At 39.7% G+C, this 27,926-nt stretch overlaps 1 protein-coding gene across 3 annotated transcripts; it reads left to right on the top strand.

Moving 5' to 3' along the window:
- cep170ab (centrosomal protein 170Ab) lies at positions 1 to 27,898 on the top strand. Of its 3 annotated transcripts, XM_062032446.1 has the most exons (20): positions 1 to 127; positions 4,494 to 4,639; positions 4,729 to 4,818; positions 7,293 to 7,374; positions 7,527 to 7,582; positions 7,837 to 7,999; positions 9,892 to 10,020; positions 12,037 to 12,489; positions 13,588 to 13,958; positions 14,048 to 14,167; positions 14,371 to 14,500; positions 14,842 to 16,116; positions 16,210 to 16,254; positions 16,392 to 16,626; positions 16,830 to 16,938; positions 17,034 to 17,195; positions 18,168 to 18,256; positions 18,659 to 18,752; positions 21,041 to 21,092; positions 27,221 to 27,898. In XM_062032446.1, exons 2-20 carry the CDS (start codon positions 4,535 to 4,537, stop codon positions 27,442 to 27,444), a joined length of 3,984 nt encoding a protein of 1,327 aa, XP_061888430.1. In that variant the 5' UTR covers positions 1 to 127; positions 4,494 to 4,534; the 3' UTR covers positions 27,445 to 27,898. The 3 variants fall into 3 exon arrangements, with proteins under 3 accessions (XP_061888430.1, XP_061888429.1, XP_061888431.1); XM_062032445.1 differs by having other exon boundaries at positions 2 to 127; positions 14,842 to 16,254; XM_062032447.1 differs by lacking the exon at positions 9,892 to 10,020 and having other exon boundaries at positions 2 to 127; positions 14,842 to 16,254.
- Positions 27,899 to 27,926: the final 28 nt, after the last annotated feature.

Below are 27,926 nucleotides of genomic sequence, written 5' to 3'. Positions count from 1 at the left end.
GCCAAGACGGCGTAACGTCGGCTGGGCTGGGCGGCCAGCTGAGCTCTCGGAGAGCAGGACGAGCAGCTCCAGGTTGGTGCTGAAATCAAGTGCATTTCGGATGGTTTTCATCCTCGCACAGCAGCTGGTGAGTCAAATGTTTCTATAAATGCTTTTCTTTTTTTCTTTAAAAAAAAAAAATAAACCTCCTGTTCATTGGTCCTGATGCTGTTGAGCTGAACATCGCTCTATGACCAGGCTAACAGCTCATACGTCAGCCATAAAAAGGGCTAACCAGAGCGCATTCGTAAACAGGTTCATTCTTTTTTTCTCTCTAAATGAGCCAGCATGTATCTATAATACGCGTTATTTCGCTGTTAGTTATGCGTAGAGGGATCAATACATCTCTTCCGGATTAAACATAGCAACAAATGGTCATGTTTAATATCAATATTACCGCCTATGAACACAGTGTTGTGCCATCTCGTCTGTTTATTTCAAATGACATGTTTCTCTATGGACTATTGAACGCATCCGAATGAAACGCGGCCTGCCTGCACTGGGCTCATTTTAAGCCTCTGTGATTGGCTAATTAGCCGTCAGCTGCCTCCTCTTGCCAGCACAGTTGATGTGTTGCCATTTTCGAACATATCTGAGCATGAATGTGTGGCTAACCGTATCTACATCGGACAACTATCAATCAATCAATCAAAGTTGATTTATATAGCCCTAAATCACAAGTGTATCAAAGGGCTGCACAAGCCACAACGACATCCTCGGCGCAGATCCCACATCAGGGCAAGGAAAAACTCAACCCAATTGGCTACAATGAGAAACCTTAGAGGGGACCGCAGATGTGGGGACCCCCCCATCCCCTGCAGGCGACCGGTGCAATGGACGTCGAGTGGATCTAGTTCAGTGGTTCTTAACCTTGTTGGAGGTACCGAACCCCACCAGTTTCATATGCGCATTCACCGAACCCTTCTTTAGTGAAAAATATATATATATATTTTTTCAAATTCAAGACACATGTATATGTTTTTGGTAACACTTAAGTATGGGGAACATATTCTAAGTAACAAATACTTAATTTAGAGTTTTTTGGACACTAGGAGAACATATTCTAAGTAACAAAGACTTAATTTAGAGTTATTTGGTTAGGGTTTGAGGGTTAGGGCCGAATAAGGCATTAATAAGTACTTAATAATGACTAGTTAAGAGCCAATATGTTACTAATTTCCGCGTTAATAAGCAACTAATTAATGGTGAATATGTTCCCCATACTAAAGTGTTACCATGTTTTATTACTGGTGCACAAAATGAACCGTGCATGAAGATCACCTTGTTCAAACAACAAAGCCAACACAGTGCATAAACTCACAACAAAATACACACCTGCAAACCAGTCTGACTTCTGCTGTTGTCATATCCGTAATACGCAGATAGGGAGAAGTTTTTATTTACACGATGAGTCGGGTGTGTCTTGACCTCCGCCGAACCCCTGAGCCCGACTCACTGAACCCCTAGGGTTCGATCGAACCCAGGTTAAGAACCACTGATCTAGTTAATAGTGTGAGAGTCCAGTCCATAGTGGGGCCAGCAGGGGATCATCTTGAGTGGAGACAAGTCAGCAGCGCAGAGACATCATCAACTGATGCACAGATGAGTGGTTCACCCCGGGTCCCAACTTTGAACAGCTACCGGATCATCTGTGGTCACCAGATAACCTTTCCACGCAGGAGAGGGGAGCAGAAAAGAGACGGCAGATCAATTGGTCTAAAAGGGGGGGGTCTATTGCTATGTAGCCTTTAAATTAAATGTAACTTTAAATTTAATTTAAAGGCTACATAGCAACTGACGCGGTGGGCAAAGTTGGAATTGCCACAAAACACATTTTAAGATATTCAACACTCAACTACCATCTGGCGGCTAAAGTGGATTGTTCAAACCCCCAATTTGTCACGGTTCATGTGTCAGGTAAACCACGACAAATGGAGCCTTAGAAATCCGCTTCCTTCTGTAGTATAAAACTGAATTCCTCGATAAACCGTACCATGGGTGCGCACACTTTTTGTTTAGTCTGCAACTGGACGTGACATCTAAAGCAAAAGAGTTGTCAAAATATGGCGCCGTTGGATTTTACTTGAATCAATACGGTCGGTGCCTTTAAAAATACTGAAGTGGATTCTCACCTCTACATTAGAGAGCAGAGCAGAAAAGAGTCGGCAGATCAACTGGTCTAAAAGGGGGGGGGGATCTATTTAAAGGCTAGAGTATACAAATGAGTTTTAAGATGGGACTTAAATGCTTCTAGCCTGCTGAAGCTAGGGCACTGTTAAATACATCCTCCCTACCAGGAGGGAGGATGTCAAGTTCGGATGGAGATGATGCTCTTAAAGGAGTCCCAGTCACTGAATTGCACTACTGTAAATCCCACTAACTCAGCCGTGAGTCAGCAAGGCCTGTTGTGATGCTGTCGCAGCTTGCAGAGAGGGGGTCTGGTTGCATGAGTCAATACAGATGCTCAATACAGATGCTAATAATAATGGAGCTAAATGAAATGATGAAACATGCTCGCTCTGCTTTCGTTTCAAATCTCATTTTGCATAATAAGAAAAACCCTAAAGTCTTTTTTGACACTATTGACAATCTTGTTGCACCTCCATCTCCTCAGGTGCCTGTGTACACACAGGATGACTGTAATAGATTCTTGAACTTTTTTGTGAACAAGCTGCAAGACATAAGGGCCAGTATTAGTCCTCCCTTGGATGGTTTGTGCACTACTCCATCCCCTGTGTGCTCATCATGGTCTTCCTTCACTCCTGTCAGCCTACAGGATGTTCAGGTTTTAGTGGGCAAAATGAAACCCACGTCGAGCCCTGTGGACATTGTTCCTACTCCACTTTTCTTAAATATTTTTGATGCTGTTGGTCCTAGGGTGGTAACATTTATAAACCTTTCACTTCAGTCTGGCTCGATCCCCAGCTTTTTTGAAATCCAATCCTTAAAAAAACTAATGTTGATCCGGTGGAGCCTATAAATTATCTGCCCGTATCAAAACTTCCCTTCATGTCAAAAATAATTGAAAAAGTGGTAGCTAAGCAGCTAACCTCATTTTTGGAACAGCAGGATTTTTACGATAAGTACCAATCTGGCTTTAGGTCATTTCACTCCACCAAAACTGCTCTTCTGAAAGTTTCCAGTGACGTGATGATGGTCGCTACACAGTTTTGGTTTTACTCGATTTGACATCTGCCTTTGATACTGTGGATCACAGTATTATGATAGATCACCTCAAATCTGAGATGGGGTTTTCTGGTGCAGTTCTCCAGTGGTTTACTTCTTATATAAATGGGAGAACTTTTAATGTTGCCTTTAATGATGAAATGTCCAATGTGTCCAACCTGTCATGTGATGTGGCCCAGGGTTCTGTTCTGGGGCCTGTTTTATTATATATATATATATATATATATATATATATATATATATATATATATATATATATATATATATATATATATATATATATATATATATATATATATATATATATATATATATATATATATATATATATATATATAATCTGGCAATTATGTAATTTATTGAAGTTTCAAACCCTTGCATTATTGCTTAATTTGGTCTCAAAATAATGCTGACAATAATATTGTTTTTGGGCAAACAGACTGAACCTCACAAAATGTGGGGAGTAAGAAAACTAAGTACGATTGTTGTAGAAATAGCAAGCATGGCTATTTTCAAGATGGCGCTGCTGTAGTGGCTGCTGATTGCAGGAATTTTGTACTCAATGTATTACTTTGTGTTATTGATGTTTCCATCTTGTTTTTATGTGTTTTTTGCATTTTGATTCGGTCCCCTTACGGGACTGCGCAACAAGGGGTGGCACATTTGTGACTTTTGTGCTGCTTTATTGTGTTTTTTGACTGTCTTGGGGGCCTGTTGTCCATGACAATGTTGGCACCAGAGACAAGCTGCTGGCTCTCTACCACACCGGAGCCTGTATGGAGTGACTAGAAGGGTTGCGGAGGAAGAGACATGGCTGCGGTGCTAGCAATGAGCATCGGGATGGACAAGCTCCACAGCTGGATGAGCATGTCAGACACTTCGGTCTCCCTGGACGGATTCTTGCTTATCCGGACAATGGTCGCGAGCTAGTGGGCAGTGTAGGATGGAGTCGGCTCTCTTGGTTGCTTTGTTGGGTCTGTCCATGGCGTGGAGCACTGCAAAAGATCTCTGTGGGTGTTAAGATGGTCTTTTTGTTTTGTTGAAATTTATATTTAAATTTGTTTACTACGAGTGCTGTAAATTGCAGTAGCAGTACTGTATCCTGAAGGTCGTGCACTAAAAACTTCAAAATCTCTCCCACTGTCACAATTAAGCATATTTGTCATACCTCTTTTGTATTAAATCTTATGACATTTTTCACCAATGTTGAGGCTGGCAGGTGTAGATTTACAGTACCTGCTGACCCTCTGATATGTGTTTTTTTACAGCAGGATGCAATAAAGGTCTAAGGTGGACTTGAAGAGCAGATATGAGTCTGACATCCTGGTTCCTGGTGAGTGGTGGGGGGACACGCCATCGTCTCCCCAGAGAAATGATCTTTGTGGGAAGGGACGACTGTGAACTCATGCTGCAGGTAAATATGAACTACACTGAGTTGTCAGTCATCCTCCGGCTGGATTGCAATGAGATTATCAAGACTAACAGTGATTTTGTGTGATTTAGTCCCGCAGTGTTGACAAACAACATGCTGTCATTAACTATGAGGAAGATACAGACGAACACAAAGTTAAGGACCTGGGAAGCTTGAATGGGGTAAAGTTTTGGCTCTTGTCAGCATGTTATTGTAACAGTCTGTAGTGATTATCATTATTTCAATAGAGGTATAGATTTTTCATAATACAGTAGTACCTCAATTTACGATCTTAATTTAATCTGTGACATGAAAAACTAGTATGTACTACAAACAACTACAGGAGTTTTATGAAGTCATGTAATAATAATGTACAGCATTTACATTGGAGAGTGGACTTCTACGTTATCGCAGTCAAACGCACCATCAGCACTCCATATTTTCATGGATAAATGTCTGCCGTTTGGATATTATTTAAACGTCATTGACTCCTCCTGCTTCAGTATGGTGCAGGCTGGCAGTGATACCCTCCAACTTCGCCACCAGGTTGGCGAAACACTCGGTCACGTTTTTATTTGCACTGTCCTTCACAGTCCCTATCATCCTTACCATGGTTGGAAAGCAAAATTATGTCGATTTAAGCTAATGCTAGAGAGTAAAACCAGATGTTTTGGTCGGATCTTACAGGGTTTACTGTGACGTTTGCTACGCCAACTAATGTTTGTAACTCTGATTTTTGGCTGCAACTTAAAGCGTAACAATTAGCTGAGAGACAGTTCTTATCTCATACACTCTTAAGTTGAGGTGAGATTTTATTTATAATATTTAAGTATATATATATATACTGTATATACATATATATATATTTTTTTTTGGGGGGGGGGGGGGTTTATACTTGTATAGCGCTTTTCTACCTTCAAGGTACTCAAAGCGCTTTGACACTATTTCCACATTCACCTATTCACACACACATTCACACACTGATAGCGGGAGCTGCCATGCAAGGCACTTACCATGACCCATCAGGAGCAAGGGTGAAGTGTCTTGCTCAAGGACGCAACGGACGTGACTAGGTTGGTAGAAGGTGGGGATTGAACCAGGAACCCTCAGGTTGCTGGCACGGCCACTCTTCCAACCGCGCCACGCCGTCCCCAAACAAACACAGAGGCTATTTCATCCCTACAAGCCTGCGAAACAGGCTTGTAGGGATGATATAGCCTTTGTGATTTTTCCTGACCTAACGTATATTCCGCTATACCCCGGTATTGAGCACTGTATAACGGATAAACCACAGTAACTTCGACTATATATACATATATATATATATATATATATATATATATATATATATATATATATATATATATATATATATATATATATATATATATATATATATATATATATATATATATCCATCCATCCATCCATACCGCTTATCCCTTTCGGGGTCACGGGGGGTGCTGGAGCTTATCTCAGCTACAATTGGGCGGAAGGCGGGGTACACCCTGGACAAGTCGCCACCTCATCACAGGGCCAACACAGATAGACAGACAACATTCACACTCACACATATATATATGTATATATATTCTAGGTTTCTGTGGTCGAGGTTATAGTTTTATAGTTTTTTTATGGTTCTAAAATCCCTGACGAGCAGGGAAACCTGCAAAACAGGCTTGTAGGGATGATATAGTCTCTTGTGTTTTTTGCTGACCTAACGTGTATATATATATATATATATATATATATTATATATATATATATATATATATATATATATATATATATATATATATATATATATATATATATATATGTACATTAGAATTACCATTTGCTAATGCTGATGATTAGCGCAATTGTCATTACGAGTACCATCTTGTTATGAATGTTACTGTAGACATATTTTTAATATCTACATTGATTAGTGTACCATAAAATCAAAAACTGCTATATTGACCCAAATGTAAGAAAACAAATATTTGAAATACAAAATCAAACGAAAAGAATATGATTTTTATAAAATCATGTTTTCAATACAAATCATATTTCATTCATTACATTTTTAGCTGCTTATTGATTTTTCTTCATTTATCACCATTTTCTGAATGCTATCCCCATAACTCCTCTTTGGTCTGGTCTCGCAGCTTATTAGTGATGAAACTGCAATATACCAAAACAAAAATATGTCTGTTGAAATGAAAATGTTGGTTGTATATATATATATATATATATATATATATATATATATATATATATATATATATATATATATATATATATACATATATATATATATATATATATATATATATATATATATATATATATATATATATATATATATATATATATATATATATATATATATATATATATATATATATACATTAGGTCGGGAAAAAACACAGAGGCTATATCATCCCTACAAGCCTGTTTCGCAGGTTTCCCTCACGGACCAGTCATAAAATTACATCAAAGCATGGAGTAATTACAAATGTATGTAAAAGCTGTCTCTCTGTTCCACTTGTTCCCTCTGTTTAAGTGTAATGTGCACTAACATTCTGTATGAAATGAACCTGTTAATCAGTTTGAAATAACATGCAGTATACAGTATAAAATCTTGTCAAAGCAACATTGTTTTTGCTTGCAGACCTTTGTCAATGATGTGAGAATACAGGAGCAAATGTATGTCACACTGAAGATCGATGACAAATTGAGGTTTGGTTACGATATCCTTTGAGCCTGTGCTTGTGTTTTCACCAGAAGGTCAGTGTACTTGAACAACACTGTAATATGATTAGCGTTGCACTCTTCTGCATTATACATCACAAGCGTCTCGCTATGCAGACATCTTACTGTGTTTCACCTTAACATATCCCACATACTAACTTGTTCACTGTGGTTCGTGGAGAGCTACATATCCCAGAGGAGGCCTTAAAGGTGAGATGACCTGCTTAGAGGAAGTGGCAAAATCATGATTTTTTTCTGGTTATTAAGTGAAACAGCAGTGATTGAGATAAAGGGAATAATGTCCACCTCATTAGGTACCTGGACATTATTTCTATTACAAGAGCTATTTATCAAAGTATACAACACATTATTTCATCCCAAACACATAGGCTTTCCTTAGTATTTTACTAATTCACTATTTCACTACTGTTGGCTCACCTCGCTACTCTTTTCCCCACTGCCAGCATGAGAAGTTCAGCAGCCAGCTTCAGCTCAGTCAGCTCAGGAGGCCTGTGGAGGGGGAGTCGTCAAAATCAGAAGGCAAACCCCCTGAGGCGGCGGCGCCACAGTGTGAGGGATCCTCTGCTAACCCCCCGGAGCCCAGCAGGGCAGAGGAAAAGATGACAGGTTAGTTATTACTGAGTGATGATTATCTTGCAATGATATTCAGTGTCACTGATATTATGCAGTTCACATACTGTGCGCAGTCGTCGAAATTGCAATATGACTTTTTAGCTACATTAAAGGAGTGTAGTTTCTTGATGTTTGGAGTGGTGCAGTTCCCAAGTCCGGGATCAAACAAGAGACCCTATCGCTGTCAGGCAATAGATTAAACCACTGAACTACTGTGCAGGCTATGAGTTAACCATCCTTAGCTATGGTGAAACACATGTTTATTTCAGCAGAGAGTTGAATGACTCTATGATAGTAATTTCCATTTCAGTTGTTGTTTCCCAAAACTGGCGATTGTTAAGTGCATGGACATATTTTTTTCGGGGGGTGAGGGTCAGAGGGGACATGTCCTCTGCATATTTGTAGAGGGCAGTGTTGGTGCTTTGCACTTTTTAATGTCCAAAAATGATGTAACACTATTGAATAGAGACAAGTCAAACACTTGTGGCAGGCAGAAAACCAACTCCCAGACTGAAACCTGTTCCTTTAGACCGCCCACGAGCTCATTGAGAGGCTTTCTGGCGCTGCGATCTTGCCAATTTGACAATGACTAACAGGATTAGCAGCTGACCAATCAGAGGTCAGATGTGAGGTATGAATCGCCATTATTCACAGGAGAGAGATATTTGTGTTAGAAATTATTTTAAAACGGTTGCTGTGTTGCTATTAAACTGTTGCGTGAGATGATACCATTTTTCAAATATTGTTAAAGTACCGTATTTTCTGGACCATAGGGCGCACCGGATTATAAGGCGCACTGCCGATGAGCGGGTCTAGTCAGGTCTTTTTTCATACAAAAGGCGCACCGGATTATAGGGCACATTAAAGGGGTCATTTATTTTATTTTTTTTCTAAATTTAAAACACTTTCTTGTGGTCTACATCAGTGGTCCCCAACCACCGGGCCGCGGCCCGGTACCGGTCGGTGGATCGATTGGTACCGGGCCGCACAAGAAATTTAAAAAAAAATAAAATAAAAATAAAATATTTTTTTAAATCAACATAAAAAACAAAAGATACACTTACAATTAGTGCACCAACCCAAAAAACCTCCCTCCCCCATTTACACTCATTCACACTCATTCGCACAAAAGGGTTGTTTCTTTCTGTTATTAATATTTCTGGTTCCTACATTATATATCAATATAGATCAATACAGTCTGCAGGGATACAGTCCGTAAGCACACATTATTGTATTTTTTATGACCAAAAAATAAATAAATAAATAAATGAAAAATAAATACAAATAAAACAAAAATGTTGGTGTTGTTTACTTGAGTCATATTGCAGTCTACACATATCTCTTATATGTGACTGCCATCATATTGCAGACTACACGTATCTCTTATGTGTGACTGCCATCTACTGGTCACACTTATCATGTCCCCATGTATCAAATAAAATAGCTTCGAGGTCGGTAAGCACAACCAAAATGGTTCCGTACATTAGGCGCACCGGGTTATAAGGCGCACTGTCGAGTATTGAGAAAATGAAAGGATTTTAAGTGCGCCTTATAGTCCTAAAAATACGGTACTACTACATGTGTAGTTTACAGTACATTATATGGAACAGAAAGAGAGAAGGTTACAGGAACAGACTGGCCATTCATTTTATTTCTTTTAAATGCGCTGTAAATAAATACATAATTTATCAGGTATTCTTAATAATCCAAAACACGCATCTAATCCTTCAAACCATGCCTCCTGTACTCAAGCCAATTGTGTGTCCCCCACTTCTGAAATCCAACTTTCGACCAATGTTATGTGCTTACCTGCCAGTGAAAACTTTACTTTTAGTGTTCTTTTTGCTGCCTCTCGGTTGTAAGTTACCAAGTATATATTCCTCCAGGGGATGTAGCAGTGTTACACAGGGGAACACCCCTATACGGACAACCTGCCTGGTGGGGAGATGGAGACAATGACCAACACCCTGGAAGGCCTGAAGAAAATAATTTGAAGCGGGATAAAGCTCAAACTGGTAAAATACTATACTTTGTAAGGTTACATCTACTGTTATAGGCAGTGTTGGGAATAACGTTACTAACACAGTTATTATTTTAAAAAAGGTAATCTAATCATTTTTATTTAAAGCGGTTACAGTGAAATGTGCCACATTGTTATTGTAGCATCACGACAAAAGCACACAGTCTGACACTCTTTTTAATGTACTGTTTTCCAACATTAACATGTCTTCATTAGTGCTCAATTCTAACCAAATTGTGTACTTAAGCAAGAGTACTGTTACTTTAGTGTTTTATGACTCAGATAAAAGTAAAATATAGTGAATAAAATAATTACTTGAATACAAGTGTTTAAGGAAAAAATACTCAAGTACTGAGGAATTGGTAAGTAACATCTGATTTATTTAGGAGCTATTACAACCGTAGTTGGTGCTTGTGTGTGCATGCGTGTGTGTGAAATACAGACAGACAATACTACAGCATGCACCACAAAAAATGCACATTTTACAGTCACTTATGATATTATAACAGGGCTTATGTTAACATATGTGCAGCTAAAACACCAAAAACAGCTACAACTTAATGCAACATGTTTTCTCTAGTTGGAAATGTAATTCTTGTTAACTCAAAAAAATAAAAATTTCTACTGACATAGATGGCAGCGCATGATATCAATCAATCAATCAATCAAAGTTGATTTATATAGCCCGAAATCACAAGTGTCTCAAAGGGCTGCACGAGCCACAACGACATCCTCGGCTCAGATCCCACATCAGGGCAAGGAAAAACGCAACCCAATTGGCCACAATGAGAAACCTTGGACGGGACCGCAGATGGGGCGGCCGGTGCAATGGACGTCGAGTGGATCTAGTTAATAGTGTGAGAGTCAAGTCCATAGTGGGGCCAGCAGGGAATCATCTTGAGTGGAGACAAGTCAGCAGGGCAGAGACGTCCCCAACTGATGCACAGATGAGTGGTCCCAACTTTGAACAGCTAGCGCGTCATCTGTGGTCACCTAATCTGTGCCCCCCACTGTCCACGAAGGAGAGGGGGCCGAGCAGAAAAGAGACGGCAGATCAACTGGTCTAAAAGGGGGGTCTATTTAAAGGCTAGAGTATACAAATGAGTTTTAAGATGAGACTTAAATGCTTCTACTGAGGTAGCATCTCTAACTGTTACCGGGAGGGCATTCCAGAGTACTGGAGCCCGAATAGAAAACGCCCGCAGACTTTTTTTTGGCTCTGGGAATCACTAATAAGCCAGAGTTCTTAGAATGCAGATTTCTTGCTGGGACATATGGTACAATACAATCAGCAAGATAGGATGGAGCTAGACCATTTAGTATTTTATATGTAAGTAGTAAAACCTTAAAGTCGCATCTTAAGTGCACAGGAAGCCAGTACAGGTGAGCCAGTATAGGCGTAATATGATCAAACTTTCTTGTTCTTGTCAAAAGTCTTGCAGCCGCATTTTGTACCAACTGTAATCTTTTAATGCTAGACATAAGGAGGCCCGAAAATAATACGTTATATGATATATATATATACGATATAATGTTACCGCCCACCTCTAGCTCCCACTTGCACTCTCCATCCTCGCCACACACCCACTTCCTCATTCTTCACCAACTACACTCACGTGAGGTGCATTCACACACTTCCAGGTTTCAGGATCGAACTACAGGCACTCAAAGTCCATTATGTAAAAGTCAAGAACACATATGTGAATTATTTTGTACCCTGCAGAGCAACACTTGTGTCCACATCCATTGTGACTAACTTTTATTCTCATGAAACATTTCTCAACAGAAATGTTTTTAATTAACACAATAATTACTTTCCCTGGTAACTAATGACATGTATGATGCTGTATTTCCTTTACAAATTAAATATTTTTGTTGGAAAGTAACTAGTAACTAAAAATAATTACTTTTTAAAAATAATTTGGCCAACATTGGTGTTAAGCTACTAATGTACATTACCGAAAGAGGTCAATGAAGTACTAAATGCATGTCATTTTGTTATGTCTGACAGACACCAAGAAGAGTGCAGAAATGTCAAAGTCTGCCAAGCAAATAACCTCTACTCAGGAGCCAAGCTACTTTGAAATCCCCACAAAGGATGCTCCATCAGTGGGTAAATCTAGTGCTGAGGGAGCATCCCAAGACCAACAGGTCGGTTCTTCCTCCACTGCAGAGACTGTCCAGGGGCATGCTTCCTTCACCATTGAATTTGATGCTGGAGCATCAAGCAAAGTGACGGTAAAAGATCGCGTGGCAAAATTGGCCCTAGACACAAGACCACGCCCAAAAAAGGGCATGGGGGAGGAGCTGAGTCCACTTCAGACAGCCATGGTGGCATCAGAGGTCAAAGTTGCAGATTGGCTGGCCCAAAATGAGCTGCCTTTGACTCTCAAAGAAACAGCTGCAGAAGATGGCGGAGAAAGTGTGAAGAGCGATATACCTGTACAGCTGAGGAGTCTGAAGGGTATGTAATTCACCTTTTGACCATATAGATATGCTATACCTCAGTTTCAAGGGGAACTGTACTTTTTTGGAATTTTGCCTATTGTCCACAGTCATTATGAGAGACATGACGATGGATGTTATTATTATTATATATTTTTTTGCATTCTAAATATTAAATAAATGCGATCAAAAGTCTGCTTACAATGGAGCTTATGGGAGCCATGCAATTCCGCCTATTCCGCCCTTTAAAAAATCCAAACACCTCCATTGAGGTTTTATATACATGATGTAAGTATGCAGTATATGTATGTAGTAACAGGCACATTTATGATAACATTTAATATTTACATATTTTGATCATTTTAAGCTTACGCGGCACATTAATTTCAAAAACGCATCCGACGTCTGTTTTTTTTTAACTACTCACTGTAGACTTCATGTGAACCAACACGCATAATACAACATCACTTACTGTGCAAGATCTGCTGTCATTAAGGTGCCGACTGCTAGGATGTTCATATTTTCGCATTTAGATGAAGAATGACCATAATCCTCACGAAGATACGGGGTGGGGTTGGGTGGGAGCCAAGCGTCTTTTCGTGTCGTTCTCGCCATTTCCAGGTTCTAAACGGCTGTCAAAGTGTACCAACTTCTTGGAATATGTCCCCAGACTTCTTTTGTCCAGGTGAGATAAATGATTTATGATCCACAAAGAACTTCCAGGGAGCAAGTAAGCGAGGAAACACCTCACCAGTCGATTATGTCATTATTGTACACAGCCTTGTGATCACAGTGCCGCAATAAATATTTTTTCTGTATTAGTGCTTGTAATAACAATTTCAACAAAACTTGGTTAATATTCAAATCACAAAATGTAAATGAAGTATTTTTGGCATTTTTTTGAATGGTTATTTATTGAATGTGTTTGGACGAAATAGAGGACCTCCTATTAGCTCCGGTGTTAGCGGACTTTTATTTACATTTATTTATAAGTTAGAATCCATTAAAAAAAAAATCCATCTATCGACATGTCTTTCATAATGATTGTGAACGATAGGCAAAATTTAAGAAAAAAGTGCAGTTTTCCTTTAAGCGCACGTGCACTTTTCCTTACCAGACAGCAAACATGAGGATGGAACACAGAGTGACTCAGAGAATGCACTTGGTGAGCAACGCAGGGCTGCTGCACTGGAGGAGCGTACATGGGGCCTTTGGAGCGGAGCAGGAATGAAGATTAGGGAAGGGCGAGCTAATGTTCCAGAGGGGCTCTTTGCAGAAGAAGAAAGCCCTGCACGCCGTCGTAGGTCTTCAAGTACAAAAGTGGCAATTAGCTTTATGGAAAGGCAACAGGGTGGTGCGCCACATCAACAAAGTAGTCAAGATGAGTGCTACCACCACGGAGATGACTGTAGTGACAGAGGGACTTACACCATTGAGCTGGAAAATGGAGATCAAGAAGAAGAAGAGGCTAGAAAAATGATTGACAAGGTGGGGATCAAGAAACAACTTCTAGTCCTACACTTTGAAGTCATTTCAACAGTGCATTTGGTATTTTTTTATCTGCTTGTATATTTTAGGTTTTTGGTGTAGATGAAACTGTGCATGTGTCCAGAGGGGACAGTACAGAGCTACGAGAGACCCTCCACTCCCAGAGGTCTGCTACCAGAGACTGTGGGCCTGTATGCATAGAAACAGAGGTACAAAAACTTACCCTTATTCAATGTTTGCCCACTAAAATAAAATGTATTTTAATTGAGTGTAATTGTTGAAATTATTGTTCTTCTCTGGTATAACTCAAATGAGAAATGATTAACTAACTCGGCAGAGGTCTTAATACTGTCATTCTTATTTTAGAAAATGTACCATGTACTCCTGACTGGTACATGCTGTCTTATTCCAGGTGCTGCCTGAGGAGCTGGTGGTGGGCGGTCCTCGTTGGGTCTCACAGTGGGCAATTCTTGCTGCCAGCCACATTCGGACAGACCCAGAGGGATCGGGTGGCGAGAGTCACAGTTTAGTTATGGACAAAGGTATTCATCTTAAGTTGCACTAAGGAGGTATTGAAACCATAAGTGCATTTGTTGAAAAGATTGTTTGTTCAGTTAGTCTTAGAAGACGTGTAGAAGGTGGTTCGTCTCTCATTCGTGCAGACTAGATCTGACCAATATGAGTGTATGAGCATGAACTCATGAAGCCTGCTCAGATGAGAGGCAAAACTTATTTTAAGACAAACTTAACAGTCCAGTTGAGATCGACTGAATGCCCTGAAAATACAATGACCTGGATGAACAATAACATCAACTTTAGCAAACGTGTCTACCACTGCACCTTTTTTTCTATTTATATATATTTGTTATTATTATTTCTGCAGAAGTAAGTGAATCCAGCCATTCTTTCGACTCATCTTGTCAAAAAGAACGAAAAAGGACTCTGCCGCAGGTGCCTGGTGAAGAGGTTGCACAAGGAAGGAGGACCCCAATGTGCACAGATTTGGGGGAGAAACAGGACACAGAACTTCAAGAGAAAGAGAACCAGGGAGAGAAGATAGCTAGGGGGAAGAATGTGCCTGGTCATGGCAGTCCTTGTCGCTCCTCGCCAGCCAGGTCACAGGACAGTAGTAGAAGAAGCCAGTCAGGGACAATGGCTAAGCTACCTCCTCGTCCAAGGACTAGTGGAGAGAGGAGAAAAGAGGCGGTGCAGAGGAGAAAAAAAGAAGAACAGAAGATCAGAGACAGTGGTGTAAAACCTTTTTTGAGACAGGAGAGTTTCACTGTGGAGAAATCAAGCTCCAAAATTCCCATTGAGCTGATTCCTCGCATTGATGGACTCACAGGTAGCAGACCTCCGAGTCAGGGGGCTGGCATGGACAGTGTCACACTACAGAAAGACTCTGAGGCAGTGGCAGCATTTTTAGAGAGCACCATATCAGATCAAGGGGATCCACCAAGTCAGTCTATTGAAGGTTCCATGTCTCCCGAGTCAGATGTGGACACAACTAGTACAGTAAGCCAGGCCGATGGAGCTAGGAAAGTGGTTCAAAAACGGCGTATTCTAGTGGGACATCAAAAAGAGAAAACAGTGGTTTGCTCCAACAATAAAGGCCTAAATGTTGGCCGAGAGAGTCAGGACAAAAGGGTTAAGACCAGAACATCTGGCGCTGCGCAGCCGTGGACGTCTCTGGACCTCACAGATGATGATGTCAATTCTAACTCACTTCTCTCTGACACGCAGCCCATTTCCACACAGGAAACCCGAGGTTCACGTGCTAGAGCCCTTGCAGGAAGCACAGCAGTGGGGGCCAACACCAAATCGAGTAGGGCTAAGACCACCCATCCCCCTGCTTCTGTCCCAGCCTGTAAAACCACAGGTGTCCCAAAACCAAGACCAACAAAGGCATCCTTACTGAGGAGAGCTTGGCTAGGGGACTCCACCGACACCGAACCTGCTGATTTGGACAAGATGTCTGTGGCCTCTGAGGCCTCAACCACTAGTTCCACATCCAGAACAGGGATGGTAAAAAGGGGAATGTCTAGGATAGAGGCTCTGGCACAGCCGAGGAGGCCAAGGGTTGGCTCACCTTCTGCCCAGAGTGACTCTGAAGCCACTGTGACCAGGAATAGAGGATTTGGAACAAGAAGTACTGTTGGTGAGTTTGCTATTCGACAAGGACTAAGAGGGTGCAATGTGTCCTCAGTAGCTGGACCCAGAGTTAGAGCTAACAGTGTCTCCAAACTGCCAGATAAAAGTAAAGCACCATCCTCACATGGGCACGTCACACCAGCAGGTGGGTGTAAACTATACCTTCTAATCTTTCACAGATTCTTTTTTTCTTGTTTGGTCTGGTTTGTCCCTTAAATGCTTCTTAACCTTCTTGGATTTTACGAATATGTAAAGTGCTGTAATCTTTCATTCTTTCCATAGCCAACACTCGATGGCGCCGTGTGCCTGTAGACTATGCCTCCACCTCAGAGGATGAGTATGGTTCCAACCGCCATATGTCTAAACAGGGCAATGCACGGTTGGTACCTTCCACACGGGTGGCCCAACTAGGTGGCTCAGGGCCAAGTGCTCCTAATCCCGCTGGACTGAAGCCACAGTCTAGAGAGCAAGATGAGTATATGAGAGACTGGACAGCACACAGTGAGGAAATAGCCAGGTTTGCACTTTGAGAACACTGATCTCTTTGGATTGTTTTGGAAACTTAAACTCACAAAGTTTTGTGCAACTTTAAAAATGTGTTTTACCCTAAAATTGTAATTGTACCAGGTCTTACCCGAGGGGCATATAACGTTTGAGGTGTTCCTGTATTTTGCTCTGTGTATGAAACTGATTGAAGTTCTATTTGTATTTGATGGACAGGATTAGCCAAGACTTGGCCAAAGATTTAGCCATGCTTGCAAGAGAGATTCACGATGTCGCTGGAGAGATTGACACAGTGAGCCCAGCAGCCACTGACCCTGGAGTCTTGGTATTGTATTTTTTTTCTGAGTACAGGAAATAGAGGATTCTATATTATAAGATCAAATTGTTGTAATGCCCTGAATCCTTTCGATTGTGTTATAGTTGGAGGGGCATGGCTGTGATGACAGCTTGGACAAAGGAGGTCCCTCCACAGATCATAGCAACAGCCTGGAAAATAATGGGATGTCAGTTGAACTGAGACCGAGGTCTTCTAGTTCACAGGCATCTCGCTCCATTCGTCGACAGACATGGAACAGAGATGAAGTGAGTTACACTATTATCAATCAATGCCAGTCTGTAATACTGATGTTTTTTCCGCTTTGGACTAAAAGTTGTGTCAGTTTTAGAAAAATAGAATGATAATTTATTTCAATGAACAGTGCTAAGTAAAAGCTTTGTATGCGTTTGCAGCATAATTTAAGACAAACTGACCACTAGAGGGAGCACTGTACATACGCAGTAAAATGTGGTTGCAGGAGCAGTCTGTAAGGACTAGGTTTACAGGGTAGCTGCAAATAAAAACGGATTGCACTTAGTTATTGGAGAATATGCTTAATTACTTTTTACCTTCTTTTGCCTATGTGTACCTCTTTTTTTTACCTAAGCCTACCTACTTGTTTACTTTTTTTTTACCTATGCTTACTTTATTTTTTACCTTCTTTTTACCTGTTTACCTTCTTTTTTACTTTATTCTACCTGCTTTTAATACCTTATTTTACCTATGTATACTTACCTTTTACCTTCTTTTACCTATGCATACCTACTTTTTACTATATTTTACCCATGTATACCTAATTTTACCTATGCCTACCTATTGTCACCTTATTTTACCTACATTAACCTACTTTTTAACCTTATTTTACCTACTCCATTAACCTCTTTAACCTTATCTTACTTAGGTTTACCTTTACCCAATGTTTTATTTATACCTATGCTTAGATACTCATTTACCTTCTTTTACCTATGGTTACCTATTTGTTTACCTTATTTTACTCATGCCTAGATAATGTTACCTTCTTTTACCTATGTTTACCTACTTTTTACTTTTTTCTTGTATGAATGTTTACCTACTCCTGCAGAAGTGCCCTTGAGTAAAGTGTATTACAGTTGTATTTGTTGTTGACAACTGGCACAAAATAAATATATTTGAACTTTTTACTAGTAATAATTTAATCATATTGTTTACAACCGCAATATATTGTCACTGTTTGATTAAAACATGTTTACATCATTCAGGCAATGCTAGAAAGTTTGCTTCTACCATCTGTGAATCAACTCTCAACCAGGATACGTCAATCAGTCGACAAAACAGCCAGCAAGATCAGGTAAGCATCGCGACAAACACAAAATTAGAAATATAAAACGTTATGTCCAGTTATGTGTAAAGTATAGTGTAATATGTATAGTGTAATATTTCCATACAATGCACTGTGGAAACCTTGAAATACTGGAATGTGATTTATTTTTCCTTTGATCTCCTTCGTATAAGCTGAAACCAGGGAAACTTGACCAAGATAAATTGACACATCACAAGGGCTCACACTGACAGCCAGCAGCAAATTATAACCGATATAGCACAAAGGATGACAAATCACTGCCTTTTTTCATTTCATCAACATGCCTTACATTAATGCAATCTAGTTCTGAATTCCCCAGTGAGTAGAGCTATATTTAAAAAATATATATTGTATTTTATTTAATGTGTTTTTGTTGCTTTCAACCTGTAGGGTACTTTTCAAAGATAAAGACAGGAAGTGGGAAGAGATTGAGAGCAAACTTCAGGCAGAGCATGACTCCTTACTGCTGAAGAGTTCCAACAAGGTGATTACAATTTTAATTATTTCATCTAATAATTTTGCTAAATTTGTTTTCATTACGTTCTGCATGTCTCACATTCAAATAGTATGAGGGGTAGGGGTATGACGAAGACCAACACAAGCAATTGCACACTGCTCAAGCGTCCTCTGCGCACGGCAAATCTATGCCACGCACAAAATCAAATAAAAAAATAAGCGTATAAAAATTTTCGACACACGGACACGACAGAAAAAACAGTTTTCGTCATCATTGTTCAAATATTGTAACGTCTGTCGAGATGCTTTGAGGACATGAATTTCATCCATCACTTTACTGAGCAAAAGTCTTTATTTTCGGCCATAAACACATCACCAAAACATTAGTAAAAAAAATGATATCTAGCAAAACTGGTCATTTTCTGCAGTACAAACCAGACCAAAAGCAACTTTGTTATATCAACAGCAGCCACTCGCTCTTTCTCACTTGCGCCAACACATGCACGTATGGCACTTAGCCTGTGATGCGTTTACAGCCACACAAAAAGTCGGACAACTCCAACACCACACAAAAAGTGTCATTCCAGGTCGTTACACTATGATTTACCAATCAAATGTGTGCTTATTCTAGTGTCATATATTAGGAATCTTAATTTATAAATATTAATCATGAAATGCTGTTAGTATATTAAATAAATACTAATTAAAATACATTTTTTACAAACAGGAAGTTGCAGGAATGTACACATGATCCCCTGCTTACATCTCATTGTGCAACATGTGAATGTTTTAATGGGAACTAAATGAAATGTCTGAAAGGGGTACACATTATTTCCAATGCAGGACCTCCACCCAGACAAACAATACAAGTACACAGTTCATGAAAAACAATATATTTTGTTATTGTCATTGTAAGTGGGCCTAAACACTTTTATTAGAAAATCATCTCATGGAAAGGACTGCTGTCATTTGATTATAATAATAAGAGAATGTTGTCTGTCTATCTGTGATGGCCCTGCGATGAGGTGGGGACTTGTCCAGGGTGTGCCCCGCCTTCCGCCCGAATGCAGCTGAGATAGGCTCCAGCACCCCCCGCGACCCCAAAAGGGACAAGCGGTACAAAATGGATGGATGGATGGAGATTGAACTTGTTATTTAGTCAGGTTTGGGAAAGGTGTGCTGTTGGTGTAGCCACAGTGTGCACGTCTGATGTTGCTCACATGGGCTCCACTGAATGCTCAGGGAATTTTTGCGTTTGCTCACACACATGAAAAATTAGAGGGAACATTGGCCAGCACCTATCATAATAGAAAGTAAATATAGATTTTATTAAAAATGTACAGGGTAGCAATATTTGTGTGGCTTTTAGTCCTGATAGTTTTAATATTAATATTATTTTTTTAATTTTATTTCTGTAATACATTTAACAGTGTTGCAATATGATATCATTACAAATAAAAATAAATCTTATTTTGTTTATTTTTCTGAAAATATGTTTTTCATGACTTAAACTTAAAACACATATTTCACCAAATCTTTAAAATATTAAGTAGAACTTAGTTTCTTGCCTTGAGAATAATTGAAACACTTGGGAAAGATTCTGAAGTAGCTGATCATATTGTGTGCATGAAAGGGTTAAATTACACTTGTTGAGTAAAAAAATAAAATAAAATGAAATAAACTTGACCGTCATGGTGGTGTGGGGTGGCCTCCGTAGTGGGGGGCACTGTAATGTACGTTGTTTGGATTACTTTGCTATGAATACAAAATGACACAGCGTGAAACGCAATTTGTCACGGCTCGAGTAATAGAATATGTTGTTATAATCTGTTTACATGAATAATCCAATAATGGCGTACAGTAGAAAATCCTCTCTCTCGTCCTCAATAGTAAATACAAAAATATTGGATTTGTTGCAGAGGAAGACGTTGATCATGTTGACAGTATTTCATTAGTGTGGGGGAATAAATCTTCTGAATGTCTTGATGATGCTGTGCTACACTCCTATTTAGAGTAGAGAAAATACCAGATATCTTCGGGAGCAAAAAGACTGATGAGTTCCTGGTGCACCGTGTTACAGTTTTCAGAAGTACTGCTTCACTCGAGGACATGGCCATTAATACTCTCCAGTTGCCTCATGTGAACCCCAGAAGATATTTGCCTGTCTTGTTCACAGTGAAATATAGCTCATAGAGAATAAATGAGTGCGTACAGCTAATGCCCAAACATGGACGTTAATTCAGCTGACAATATTATGTTGCAACTACTCTAACTCATTTGAACAAGATTTAATTGTCTTTTATGTTCTTTCGTCAGGAGATTTCCACAATCATTCAAGACCTAAAACGGGTGGAAAGACAACTGCTTGGTATGAATCTGATTAATGTATTATTTCTGTAAAAAAAAAAAAAATGGAAGGATGGTTATATTCAAGCCTCATTTTTAACAAGTAGTAATGTACAGTTCAATTCATGGTTATGATGTGTTTGTTTCAGGTATGTTTAATAAGTCAGATTAAGAAATTCAACATATCCTAGAAGGAGTAGGAAGAAGCATAACTTATATTTAATCGGTTCTCCGTTTCTTGTATTGATAATTCATTCACATCATAACTTTCCCACATTTAAATCAAGTTCACTTCCTATGAAAGTAAGGAATATGTTGAAAAAAAGAATACATCTTAATGCATGTATTATGTATTTATTTATTTACACTTCATAATCGATCCTTTAATATACAAAACCCAAAACCAGTGAAGTTGGCACGTTGTGTAAATCATAAATAAAACAGAATACAATGATTTGCAAATCCTTTTCAACCTATATTCAATTGAATAGGCTGCAAAGACTAGATATTTAACATTCAAACTGGAAAACGTTGTTATTTTTTGCAAATATTAGCTTGTTTGAAATTTGATGCCTGCAACATGTTTCAAAAAAGCTGGCACAAGTGGCAAAAAAGACTAAAGAAGTTGAGAAATGCTCATCAAACACTTATTTGGAACATCCCACATTTGAACAGGCTAATTGGGAACAGGTGGGTGCCATGATTGGGTATAAAAGCAGCTTCCATAAAATGCTCAGTCATTCACAAACAAGGATGGGGCGAGGGTCACCACTTTGTGAATAAATGTGTGAGCAAATTGTCGAACAGTTTAAGAACAACATTTCTCAAAGAGTTATTGCAAGGAATTTTAGGGATTTCACCATCTACGGTCCGTAATATCATCAAAATTGTTTTTGGAAACTGTGGAGGTCGTGTCCTCCGGAACAAGAAGGAAAAGAACTATCCAGATTGCTATAGGCGCAAAGTTCAAAAGCCAGCATGTGTGATGGTATGGGGGTGTATTAGTGCCCAAGGCATGGGCAACTTACACATCTGTGAAGGCACCATTAATGCTGAAAGGTACATACATGTTTTGGAGCAACATATGTTGCCATCCAAGCAACGTTATCATGGACGCCCCTGCTTATTTCAGCAAGACAATGCCAAGCCACGTGTTACAACAGCGTGGCTTCATAGTAAAAGAGAGCGGGTACTAGACTGGCCTGCCTGTAGTCCAGACCTGTCTCCCATTGAAAATGTGTGGCACATTATGAAGCCTAAAATACCAAAATGGAGACCTAGGACTGTTAAACAACTTAAGCTGTACATCAAGCAAGAATTGGAAATAATTCCACCTGAAAATCTTCAAAAATTGGTCTTCTCAGTTCCCAAACATTTACTGAGTGTTGTTAAAAGGAAAGGCCATGTAACACAGTGGTAACAATGCCCCAGTGCCAACTTGTTTGCAATGTGTTGCTGCCATTAAATTCTAAGTTAATGATTATTTGCAAAAAAAATTACATTTCTCAGTTCAAACATTAAATATCTTGTCTTTGCAGTCTATTCAATTGAATATAAATTGAAAAGGATTTGCAAATCATTGTATTTTGTTTTTATTTACGAATTACCCAATGTTCCAACCTCCCTGTTTCTGGGTTTTGTTTAATAACTTTTTGCTGATAGTCAATAAATGTAATGTATAACTTAATGTTGTAGAAACTGTTGGAATCTATGTTACTATTAAATAATTGTTTACTTTAGCTGCATTCTGTATTTCCTTGCAGTGGAGATGTCACGTTCACTCTTTGTCTAGTTCCTTCATGTCTTTGAGAACAAGAACTTTGGATTTTTCCTCTCCTCCATTTTATTAGATTTTACAGTTGGCTCTCTAAGTACCTTAAATTTCCCCCTGCTTACTCAACTCGTGTGCCTTCTTGGAGACATCAGCGTTGCGTTTTGTCAGGTAGACAACTGATTCTCAAAATGTGTTACCGATACCACAAGAGGTACACGAGCTTCATCTAGTGGTATGCCAAAAAAATCACCATATTAAGTGATTTGTGATTAATTTTTCTATGTTCAAAAACAGTGTTACTGTTTTAAATGTGTGTAATGATACAGTGGACAAAAATATTAAACTTGTGACTTGTTAAATAAAAACCCCTGCCTTGTTTTAAATCAATCAATCAATCAATGAATACTTGGGCCTACTACGCTACTGTATTTTAATATTGGTCATTATGGTGGTACTTGTCCAAGTTTTTTCTGAACGTTTTAAAGGCCTACTGAATTTTTTTTTAATTATTATTTAAACGGGGATAGCAGATCCATTCTATGTGTCATACTTGATCATTTCGCGATATTGCCATATTTTTGCTGAAAGGATTTAGTAGAGAACATCGACGATAAAGTTCGCAACTTCTGGTCGCTGATAAAAAAAGCCTTGCCTGTACCGGAAGTAGCGTGACGTCACAGGTTGAAAGGCTCCTCACATTTCACCATTGTTTACACCAGTAGCGAAAGCGATTCGGACCGAGAAAGCGACGATTACCCCATTAATTTGAGCCAGGATGAAAGATTTGTGGATGAGGAACGTGAGAGTGAAGGACTACAGTGCAGTGCAGTACGCATCTTTTTTCTCTCTGACCGTAACTTAGGTACAAGCTGGCTAATTGGATTCCACACTCCCTCCTTTTTCTATTGTGGATCACGGATTTGTATTTTAAACCACCTCGGATACTATATCCTCTTGAAAATGAGAGTCGAGAACGTGAAATGGACATTCACAGTGACTTTTATCTCCACGACAATACATCGGCGAAGCACTTTAGCTACGGAGCTAACGTGATAGCGTCGGGCTTAACTGCAGATAGAAACAACAGAAATAAACCCCTGACTGGAAGGATAGACAGAAAATCAACCATACTATGAAACCATGGACCTGTAAATACACGGTTAATGCTTTTTAGCCTGTCGAAGCTTAACAATGCTGTTGCTAACGACGCCATTGAAGCTAACTTAGCAACGGGACCTCACAGAGCTATGCTAAAAACATTAGCTATCCACCTACGCCAGCCAGCCCTCATCTGCTCATCAACACCCGTGCTCACCTGCGTTCCAGCGATCGACGGCGCGACGAAGGACTTCACCCGGTCATCCATGCGGTCGGCGGCTAGCGTCGGATAGCGCGTCTGCTATCCAAGTCAAAGTCCTCCTAGTTGTGTTGCTGCAGCCAGCCGCTAATACACTGATCCCACCTACAGCTTTCTTCTTTGCAGTCTTCATTGTTCATTAAACAAATTGCAAAAGATTCACCAACACAGATGTCCAGAATACTGTGGAATTTTGAGATGAAAACAGAGCTTTTTGTATTGGATTCAATGGTGTCCGAATACTTCCGTTTCAACAATTGACGTCACGCGCATACGTCATCATACATAGACGTTTTCAACTGGAAGTTTAGCGGGAAATTTAAAATTGCACTTTATAAGTTAACCCGGCCGTATTGGCATGTGTTGCAATGTTAAGATTTCATCATTGATATATAAACTATCAGACTGCGTGGTCGGTAGTAGTGGGTTTCAGTAGGCCTTTAAGAGCCACTGCTGTAGACGTTGTTCCTTTCAGCTTGACTCGCTGCTTGTGTTTTGTTGGTGAACTTATTTCTGAACTTTATGATACATTTGGCTTAGAGTTCTGTCTTTCACATAGTAAAGAGTCCCACAACTGACAATCAGTGGTAAGCTTGTAGAGGATGGAGCTCGACACACATCTGTTCAGCGATTCGTTGTCAGAGATTTGTCTGACAATAGAATGAGTTGAATAGGTAGAAATAAAGTGTTGTTTAAAAAATACTGTGGATAAGTATAACCATAATTACTGATTAAATGTCCATTAATAAATTGGTTAATTGTTGAAAACGGTAGATTTATTGCATCTAACAGTGGCCTAGTGGTTAGAGTGTCCGCCCTGAGATTGGTAGGTTGTGAGTTCAAACCCCGGCCGAGTCATACCAAAGACTATAAAAATGGGACCCATTACCTCCCTGCTTGGCACTCAGCATCAAGGGTTGGAATTGGGGGTTAAATCACCAAAACTGATTCCCGGGCGTGGCCACTGCTCCCCTCCCAGGGGGTGATCAAAGGGTGATGGGTCAAATGCAGATAATAATTTCGCCACACCTAGTGTGTGTGTGACAATCATTGGTACTTTATCTTTAACTTTTACACAATGCCTCCATTTTTACTTTACTCAACACTGTGTTTAGAAAAATATGATATTTCCTTTAAAAAAATATATATACATAAAAACTGTTAATCAATTAAGTCATTAATTTGCCTCTATAGTCGATGAACTTGGGGGGACCGTGCCTTTTCCATCTCCGCCCCCACCCTCTGGAACTCTCTCCCCCTTTCTATCCGTTCATGTCATAAACCCACGATGTTCAAAAGACTATTAAAAACCCACCTTTTCAAAACTGCTTTTAGAACTGGACAAACCATCTCATGACGCAACGTTCTTATCCAAATTGCCCATTTTTATGTTGTTACTGGTTGTTTTAATATTATACTGTATGTGCTTTTATGATTATGATCATGTTTTATTTTGATTATTGTGTAAGCATATTTGCGTGCCATTTAAAAGCGCTATATCAAAAAAATTAGTTACTATTATTATTAAAGTAAATCTAGTCAAATGGGTCTGTGGTAAAGAGGATTGGAAAGTATCAGACAGGCATCCTTAAAATTACTCCTTTAAAGGCCTACTGAAACCCACTACTACCGACCACGCAGTCTGATAGTTTATATATCAATGATGAAATCTTAACATTGCAACACATGCCAATACGGCCGGGTTAGATTAGTAAAGTGCAATTTTTAATTTCCTGCGAAATATCCTGCTGAAAACGTCTCGGTATGATGACGTCTGCGCGTGATGTCACGGATTGTAGCGGACATTTTGGGACAGTATTGTGGCCAGCTATTAAGTCGTCTGTTTTCATCGCAAAATTACACAGTATTCTGGACATCTGTGTTGGTGAATCTTTTGCAATTTGTTTAATGAACAATGGAGACAGCAAAGAAGAAAGCTGTAGGTGGGAAGCGGTGTATTAGCGGCCAGTTGCAGCAACACAAACACGTAGCCGGTGCTTCATTGTTTACATTCCCGAAGGATGACAGTCAAGCATTACCATTGGCCTGTGGAGAACTGGGACAACAGAGACTCTTACCAGGAGGACTTTGAGTTGGATACGCGGTACCGTGAGTACGCAGCTGCGGCTTCCAAACAGTTGATCGCTTTCCCGTACGTGCGTGCCGCTATGTTCATGTCACGTATGTAACTTTGGGGAAATATATTTGCTGTATGAACTTTGCGGAGGTGAACCGTACTTTGGGCTGTGGGACTGAGTTTGTTGTGCGGGTGTTTGATTTGTATTGGCGGTTTATTTGGACGGGAGGGGGGAGGTGTTTGTTATGCGGGATTAATTTGTGGCATATTAAATATAAGCCTGGTTGTGTTGTGGCTAATAGAGTATATATATGTCTTGTGTTTATTTACTGTTTTAGTCATTCCCAGCTGAATATCAGGTCCCACCCGCCTCTCACAGCATCTTCCCTATGTGAATCGCTTCCAATGCCCTCTAGTCCTTCACTTTCACTTTCCTCATCCACGAATCTTTCATCCTCACTCAAATTAATGGGGAAATCGTAGCTTTCTCGGTCCGAATCGCTCTCGCTGCTGGTGGCCATGATTGTAAACAATGTGCAGATGTGAGGAGCTCCACAACCTATGACGTCACGCTACTTCCGGTACAGGCAAGGCTTTTTTATCAGCGACCAAAAGTTGCGAACTTTATCGTCGATGTTCTCTACTAAATCCTTTCAGCAAAAATATGGCAATATCGCGAAATGATCAAGTATGACACATAGAATGGACCTGCTATCCCCGTTTAAATAAGAAAATCTCATTTCAGTAGGCCTTTAATTAGGCACTGTGTTGTCTGATGTCGGACAATTTTATAACAAATATCGTCAGTTTCAAATGACTTGTTTACACATTTACTAATACAGTACGTAGTTAATAATGTGTTGTCATTCAAAATTAAGCTTAGTGTCAATCAAGTGCGTGGTATGTAGAGGATATCAAATCAAATGTGTTTTGCTCCAACAGTCATTGATATGATGGTGGACCCAGATGGTACCCTTGATGCCCTGACCAGCCTGGGCCTAACCAGCCCTTTGACTGACCAAAAGAGTGCAGAATCGTCTTTTCCGTCTGGAGCAGAAGCTTCCTCCACGGTGCTCTCGGGCGCCAGGCATGAAGCAGCCCGAAATGAAACAGAGCATTCACAGGTCGCAGAACAATTCCCAGGATCCCAACAGATGTCCGGATAACTACCAACCCTTTAAAGCATCTGATAAATGCACTCTTTGTTTCGGAAGATGCCCCTGGAAACAAACTTTCTTTTCAGAATAAAGGACTGGGGGTATTTTGGTTTTGAAAGAGGAAAAGTAAGTGATCTGCCCGCTGATTTGAGAACAGTAAATAACCAAACAAATTAAGTTTCCAAACCCATATGCATCATGACTTAACAAAGTATCAACTCATCTTTTTGCACTATGTTGTTATTACCCAAAGTCTTGTATGTATGTGGTTACTAAGCATGTCTGCAATGTAAATACATTAATAATGTAACATAGAGCAAATGCAAAATCTGCTAATTGTAAATACATTATAAAAATGTTGGCAAGGTCTGTCTCAGTAATAATTTTCAGAAGTCTATTTGCTGAGAAAACTTGTACATGATTTACTGTTCGTTTCTTACAGTCAAATCCATGCAGTGAGGCGCGGTGAAGTTCATGGCCGGTGATGCACT

The sequence above is a fragment of the Entelurus aequoreus genome, linkage group LG22, assembly GCF_033978785.1.
Source record: "Entelurus aequoreus isolate RoL-2023_Sb linkage group LG22, RoL_Eaeq_v1.1, whole genome shotgun sequence".
Lineage (NCBI taxonomy): Eukaryota > Metazoa > Chordata > Actinopteri > Syngnathiformes > Syngnathidae > Entelurus > Entelurus aequoreus.
This window is presented reverse-complemented; position numbering and strand designations above follow the sequence as displayed.